The sequence below is a fragment of the Hevea brasiliensis genome, chromosome 15, assembly GCF_030052815.1.
Source record: "Hevea brasiliensis isolate MT/VB/25A 57/8 chromosome 15, ASM3005281v1, whole genome shotgun sequence".
Lineage (NCBI taxonomy): Eukaryota > Viridiplantae > Streptophyta > Magnoliopsida > Malpighiales > Euphorbiaceae > Hevea > Hevea brasiliensis.
The window spans coordinates 36,669,952-36,678,311 of record NC_079507.1 but is presented as its reverse complement, the minus strand read 5'-3'; the positions used below and the strand labels follow the sequence as shown (position 1 = coordinate 36,678,311).

Genomic DNA, 8,360 nt, shown 5'->3' with positions numbered 1-8,360 from the left:
GTAATAAGCCTACTTTTGAACTTAGTTATTAGCCCATCTCCATGATGTGATATATTATTATTAAACTTTCTATCAAATTTATCACAGTCTCTCACTGTATTACCATTGCCATCAACCACAACCACCTTAAACTGTTCCATTCCTATTAATGACTGATTGAAATGTCAATTATGGGCCTTAATTTTGACATAGGCCCATCTAAAGTCATAATGGGCTCGGACTCTTACATCCGTTTTCTAACTGTGCCCAAAATTTGGAACTAAGGTCCAAATCACGGAATCTAGAATCAGAATAACGTTACAAAAGCCCTAAAAGCACAAAACAGGCGCCCGAAGCACACAGCCAAGAAAAATTATGGAGAACAAACCCAGAAAACGCGGCCGAAAACCCAAGAAAATCCCGGCTACAGAAACCATGGACTTTCAATTCACCACCAATGTGCCCCAAAACGACAACGTTTCCCTCCCCTCCATCGCCACCACCACCACCGCTGCTACAGAAACCCCTAGCACTGGCGCTAGTCCTTCTCCTGGTCGTGGCCGCGGAAGACCAAGAAAAACTGGAAAACACACGGAAAAATCGGAACCGAAGTCCCCAGAACGGAGGCTGACGCGCCACGGAGAGCAGAACGGAGAATTCTATGTGCCCGCTGCGGAGATTAGGCATAATAATATGATGGGGGTGGTTGCAGCGGCGGAGTGGGAGAGCGTGGTGAAAGTGGTGCCGGCAATGGATGCGGTGGTGAAGGTGTTCTGCGTTCACACTGAACCTAATTTTTCATTGCCATGGCAGCGGAAAAGGCAGTATAGTTCGAGTAGTAGTGGGTTTATTATTGGGGGAAGGAGAGTGTTGACAAATGCGCATTCGGTCGAGCATCACACTCAGGTTAAGCTGAAAAAACGAGGGTCTGATACGAAGTATCTGGCTACTGTGTTGGCTATTGGCACCGAGTGCGATATTGGTACGAAAATTCAATAACTTTGATATCTATGTCTATATACACTAGCTTTAGCTTGTTTTTAAAGAAATGGCTACTGTACATTTCTCTCTTTAGGAACCTATTGAAAAGAATTTTGGATTCTTAAGTTAGAATTGAAATGCTAGTCTTGTTTATTGCAACATATGGAGTGAGTTTTACTGGGTTGGGTTGGATAGTTGGATAACTGTAATGTAAAAATGTACAGTATGAACTTATTGGTTTTCATTATGTAAGAGGAGATGAATGTAAGAGAAGCTGATCTTTTTGGCTTTGTTCTATTTTGAACGAGGTTTTTAACATGTTGAGTGAGATATTGATATACTTTTATTGTATTTTAAAATTTGTTAAAAGAAAAAGGTTGGGGGGGGGGGGGGGGGGGGGTTGTTTGGGTTTTTTGGTGTTAGGGAACAAATGATAACTTGTGTGAATTTATTGGGTTATTGAATAGAATTGTAATGATTAAAACCTATTAAGCCTGATGATTTTGCTATGTTTATTCAGAGAATATTAGCAGTTTATTTAAATTATGGATTTGTAATGTTTGTGATAACGTTGATAGTAGAATGTGTATTATATAATTTCCTTTAAAACAAAACAGGGACTGAATGTCACTTGTTGTAATATTATGAAATTTAACAATAAAAAAACTGATACTTTTTTCAAGTTTATTCCTTATATTTGTGCATATTGGAATGGTTAAAGACTTGAGCAGTATCATATAATTTCCTTTGCTTTATTTATCTGTTTAATTGGGTGATGACAAATGCATAAAAAGAATAAAGAGCAATTAAGATTTGTTAAAATATATAGTTTTAATTTTACTTTCAAGTTGCTTGCCAACGCTGCATGATCTTTTATTCATCTTTGTAATGCTATCATCTTATTAAATTAAGCAATATCATGGTATGCTAATGAATGTCTTTATCTGTGAAACAGTTTATGGTTATAACAAATCTCTTTTTTCCTGATGCTACAGCATTATTGACAGTTAATGATGATGAATTTTGGGAGGGAGTTACTCCTGTTGAGTTTGGAGATCTGCCTGCCCTTCAAGATGCTGTTACTGTTGTGGGTTACCCAATTGGGGGCGATACAATCTCTGTGACAAGTGGTGTTGTCTCACGAATAGAGATACTATCTTATGCCCATGGATCAACTGAACTTTTGGGGTTGCAGGTTATAGAATACACATTCTACTTACTAATGTTTAATCAGGCTTCCTTGGTAATTGACTGTTGATATATCCAATGGATATCTTCTTTATGGAATTCTAATGCAGATAGATGCAGCCATAAACTCTGGAAATTCTGGGGGCCCTGCCTTTAATGAGAAGGGCAAATGTGTTGGTATTGCATTTCAATCTCTGAAACATGAAGATGTGGAGAATATTGGCTATGTTATACCCACACCAGTTATAGCACATTTTATTTGTGATTATGAGAAGCATGGGGCCTATACAGGTATCTTTTGCATTTCTCCTATTTTGCTTGTGTCCCTTCCCCCACTCCTCAAGATATTTCTTTAACTCCAGATACAATGATGGACACAGAATACAATTGTTTTCTCTTCTTGCTTGATTGAGTTAGAACTGGAAACTGGAGATAAACTTATTTATTCATAATTTTTGTGATGTTGTAGTTGTAAATATTATTCTCTTTTTAACTTAATCCGGTCTGATTTTGCACTGCATTAGGCTTTCCAGTTCTTGGAGTTGAGTGGCAGAAGATGGAAAATCCTGATTTGCGTATGTCAATGGGGATGGGGCCTGATATGAAGGGTGTACGCATTAGAAGAATTGAACCAACAGCGCCAGAATCCCATGTTTTGAGGCCCTCTGATGTTATCCTGAGTTTTGACGGGGTTAAAATTGCTAATGATGGAACAAGTAAGCATTGTTCTGTATAACGCATCTGCTGCGTCTGCAGCCTAAAACTTTTGTTTCTTCTTTTTCCCCCCCTTCTTTTAAACTTTTTAATTTTACTCTTTCTTGCATATTCATTTTACCACATAAGTATTGTGTCATTTTAAATAATTGTGTCTTGTAAGACCGTATTGCACTAAATACAGTTAGATGAGCTGAAACATCATATGCATGGATGACATTATCATTGAATCTTTTTTTTTTTTTTTTTTTTTTTTTTAAGAAAGGTTTCATTGAAGTAGAGTTAATGATTTTGAAATTCTTGTCAACTAAGTTGATGGGCTTGAATTCTTCCTTTTATATGTTAACAGAATTTATTGAATGTGATTATATAAATATTAATCACATTTTCATTTTCTAATAACTTCAATACATTTTTTTTTAAATTCAAATTTGTGATTTAAACCTAGAAATTAGCATGATAATTATTACAGAACTACTTATCCTAAAGTTCCAAGGCGTCCAATAAACAACTTAAAAAATTGCTATGAGCAATAGATTTGAAAACATGGCTGATTGATCTAACTCTGTTAGAACAGTTTTCTAAAAATTAGTGTAAATTCAGAAAATACGACAGATTGTGTATGTAATTGAAAAAAAAATCAAAGTATAGGCTCTAAAATGCAAATTGGAACAAAGCGTTGGATTTTTTGGTTAACCTTTGAAAATACTGTTATATTCATTATTTTTAGCCTGAAAGCCTTTCTTGTATCAGTTTCATCAATACTGTTGTGAAATATGTGTGCAAACATTATCCTAATCCTTTCTTTTGGGATTGTTTCAGTCCCATTCAGGCATGGAGAGCGAATTAGTTTCAGTTACCTTGTTTCTCAAAAGTACACTGGGGACAAAGCTGTGGTGAAAGTTCTCCGCAATTCAGAGATACTTGAATTCAACATAAAACTTGCAACTCACAAACGGTTGATCCCAGCACATATCAAGGGCAAACCTCCTTCTTATTATATTATTGCTGGATTTGTTTTTACTGCTGTATCTGTTCCATATCTGCGTTCTGAGGTGTGTGCTAAACTTTTAACAGTTTCATTGTTGTTCTTGTTCTTGTGGTTTGTTCCTTCTCTTCTGAAATTTTGCTCTATTCTTTACTTTTCAATTTATTTTTCTAAGAGCATTATTTAATCAAGTATGCCAATCCTGTACATGCATAAACCATTAGAATGTGTTTGTCATTCATGTGTGCTCAATGGTACTTTCATTTTGATGGGTTCCTAAGTTTTGTTCTTCACTGCTTGAAAGATATTGTTAATTACTTGCAGATCAAATATGCTGCTTAAACTCTGAACTATTGCTACTGTATGTGATAGAAAATGTTATCTAATTGTTAACATTGTTTCTGTGCTGGCTTTAACAAAACTAATTGTGGTCTGCCGCCCTAAGTATAATCTTTCCCTAAGTATAATCTTTCCGTTACATTTTTCTCTGTCTTCTACCATGCCATATATCAACTAGAGGATATAATCTGCAGTGGCTAAATTAGCCTTATTAACAGTTTATCCTTTAGGAAAATTTCAAACATTCACTGTGGATGTTAGGCATCTGGTGCAAACATGTCAAAGCAAAAAAAGCTTTTGCACCCTTCTCTTTCTCTTTTATATTTGTATCATGTCAAGTTTAGAACACATTTCACGCAAGTCACGAGGGCCTTTTTGTTCAAGTTTGAGGTTCCCATCACTCAGCTGATGCACATGCATCCCCCCACTTTTAGTGGGTTAAGATCAGCATACTGCCTGCAAATGAAAGAAAATGTTTTGAATTCTTTATGAAATTTAACACTGGTATTGTTTGCTGGTGTTGGGATATATTCATATAGGATTGCAACCTATATCTAGTTATATTTATTGGTATGGTAGCTTAGTGCAACAAGTGGTAACTGTTTAAATTGTGTTTGGCTGCAGTATGGAAAGGACTATGAATTTGATGCTCCAGTCAAACTATTGGACAAGCATTTACATGCAATGGCACAATCTGTAGATGAACAGGTGGTTGTTGTTTCACAGGTCAGTCTCTCCTCCCTCCGCCAACCAAACCCACCATAACACCACACCCAACCCCCCCTTCTCTGCAAAAATAAATACTAATATTAATAATAATAATAATAATAAAAGCTCCACACTTGAAAGAAAAATATTGTTCTATGTCTACAGCCAGAGGTAGCCTTTTTTTTTCCATTTTAAACAAAAAAAAAAAAGAAAAAAGAAAAAGAGACAATTCACTTCATATATGTGTTTTTGAAACGGTTATAGGTTCTTGTGGCTGACATTAATATTGGATATGAAGAAATTGTCAACACTCAGGTATATCACTCAATCGAAGATGTAACATTGTCTAAGATGCCTTAAAAATTACATTGTTACTAATCTGTCTGCCATGCAGGTTCTGGCTTTCAATGGCCAGCCTGTGAAGAATCTGAAGAACTTGGCTGACATGGTGGAGAGCTGTGATGATGAATTTTTGAAGTTTGACCTAGAATACCAGCAGGTTTTTTTCTCTCTACCTCTTCTCCCTCTCTCTTATTGATTAAGAATTTTGAGTTCAAAATTTCTCTCTGCAGATAGTGGTCCTACACACCAAAAATGCCAACGCAGCAACTTTAGATATCCTTGCAACACATTGTATACCTTCTGCAATGTCTCATGATCTTAAGACTTGAGAAAAAAATAAGTCCGTAGGCGGCAAATATTCCAATTTTGAAACACGACAGTACATGATATTCAGTAATTTCTCGCTTTCATATATCTGCTTTTGTTTGGGGGGGTGGGGGTGGGGGTGGGGGTGGGGTGCGGGGGTGGGTTGTGGGGTTGGGGGGTTGTCGGCGGGGGTGTTAAACTACTTTGTTACAGTTTGATGGTCTCAATGGTGGTTGTGGTGTGTATTTTTCTTATATTTGTATCCGCGCACTCTCACACACACATGCACGTCTATCTATTTATCTATATACATAAAGCGGCAAAGTTTTACTTAAAACTGCCACGTGGCTCAAGGAAAACTTGACATGTTTATTATTAATTATTATTTTTTTCTTGAATGATATTATATTAATATTTTATTTTTTAATCATTTAAATTTTATTTATAATTAATACATATTATAGCGTCTGTAATTAATTAATAAAAAATAATTATTTTTGTTATAAAACTGATTGTCAATATTAGTATTATTATTATTTTTTTTTAAAATAACAATATAATTTAGTAAGCTTGGCTTGCTAAATTATTAATTATTACATTTTTCTTTAATGTTATTATTTTAATATTTTATTTTTAATAATTGAATGTATGTTTAAGACTAATATATATTGTAGCCTATGTAATTAAACAATAAAAAGTAATTGATTTTGTCATTCAATTATCATAACAATAATTATATTTAAGTGTAATTAATTAATAAGAGTTAACTGTTTTTGTTATAATAGTGATTGGCAATGTTATCATAATGATTATTATTATTATTATTATTTAGAATAAAAATATAATTTAGTAAGTTTGGCATGCTAATTATTAATTATTATATATTTTTTAATATTATTCTATTAATATTTTATTTTAGTAATTTAAAGTATTTTTAAGATTAATATATATTATAGCTTAAATCGATTTTATTCTTCAATTATCATAATAATTATTATTTAAAATAAAAATAATTAAGTTTAATACTATAATTTAATTAATTTAATTTAAATAATTATTATCTTTTTTAATAGATTCTTTTTTAGATATAACTAGCTAATTAATCTGGGCCTAATTAATAAAAATTAACTTATTCAATTCTTTTTATACTTCTGAATCACTATATTTAGCTTTGTAAAATTGTTTTCTTTGTTTAAAATTAATATTCTTAAAATTTATACATATTATAATCTATATAATTAATTAATAAAAAAAGTTATTATTTTTGTCATAATATTATTGTCATTCAATTATTATAATTAATATTATTATTTAAAATAAAAAATAATTTAGTTTAATATTAAAATTATAGCTAAAATTTATAAAATATGTAATTATATTTGTTTAATTAAATTTAAATATTTTCAAAATTATTTATCAATTGAATGACATTTTTGTATTTATTTATTTTTCATTTATTTTCATGTGGTTAATCATTATAATTGTAATTTTGTGGAATATATATATATATATATATATATATGTAAAATCTGCGCACTCAGAACGACTAATATGTATCCCTATGCATAGGAGATTTTTGTTGGCTTCTCCGGCTGATAGAATTCTGTTAGTAAAATATTTAATTTAGTCTTGTCATTATGGAGAAAGTTTAATTTAGTTAATTTTTAATTTTTTATCTAAGTTCAACGGTTTTAATTTGAACTCAATTTAGGCAAAAAAAATAAAATTTAGGCATTTAATTTTTTGATTTCTTGATTTAAATAAAAAAAATCAAGAAGTTTAATTTTTTAATTTTGAGACCAAATTTCTTGATTACTTGATTTAAATCCAAAAATCAAGAAATTTATTTTTTTTTTATTTTTAATTTTCGGATTAAATTTAACTTAAATTGAAACTTTTGAACTGAATGGAATAAAAAGTTAAAAATAAACTAAATTAAAATTTTCTAATAAGTACAGAAATATAATTAATCTTTTAAGCCAAATTCTGTCAAATACCATCATATTTTTCTTTTTAATGATAAACAAAATAAGTCATTAACATTTGGTTAAAATTATAATTTAATCCTTATAATTTTTAAACCAAGAATTTTCGTTCTTAATATTTTAATGAATATGTAATTTAGTCTTTATCATTAGAATTACCACTAATTTTATGTTAACTTTAACAAAAATATCAAAATATGCTTAGTTATATTTTCAATATGAAAACAATTTAGTTCTTAATATTTTATTTTATCTCAAATTTGTGTCCAAATTCATATTTCATTCATATAATAAAATTATTTTCAGATAAAAAATAAAATTAAGGACATTTTAATTATTTTTATTAGAATTAACAATAATTTAATAGAAATTTAACTGACAGAGACTAATTTAAATGATTATTAAAATATCTAGGATTAAATTATTATAACTACAAATACTAAATTATAAGTTAATTAAATCTTAGAAATTAAATTATAATTTATCACTTTTTTTAAATTTATACTTTCATAGTAAGATATTGTCACTGAATTTTATAGTTTTACTGCATGCAATTTTTTATTTAGTTCCAAAATCTTATTGGGAAATGCATGACTATTGCACATGATGAAATATTTTGTCTTCTTTTGCAATTCATTAATAACTAGTTAAATCTCCGTGCCTTTGTACTATTCATGATTTTCGACACCAAGGGCCCTTTTTCTTCCCTTAATTGCCGATTCTCTCAAGATGTTTATATTCAGCTTTTAAATTTCTGGTATACTTTATAGATCCATTGAATTACAATACTTGAGTTTGTTAGTAGTCTATTATAGAGCATATTATTTTAT

General features: G+C 30.7%; 1 protein-coding gene across 1 annotated transcript; it reads left to right on the top strand.

Annotated features, from left to right (window-relative positions):
- Nucleotides 1-309: 309 nt before the first annotated feature.
- On the top strand, nt 310-5,651 carry LOC110639155 (protease Do-like 9). Its single transcript, XM_021789981.2, has 9 exons — nt 310-961; nt 1,956-2,155; nt 2,259-2,439; nt 2,673-2,864; nt 3,685-3,917; nt 4,814-4,915; nt 5,162-5,212; nt 5,292-5,396; nt 5,470-5,651. The coding sequence occupies exons 1-9, from the start codon at nt 355-357 to the stop codon at nt 5,566-5,568; spliced, it is 1,770 nt and encodes a 589-aa protein (XP_021645673.2). The 5' UTR covers nt 310-354; the 3' UTR covers nt 5,569-5,651.
- The last annotated feature ends 2,709 nt before the right edge of the window (nt 5,652-8,360 follow it).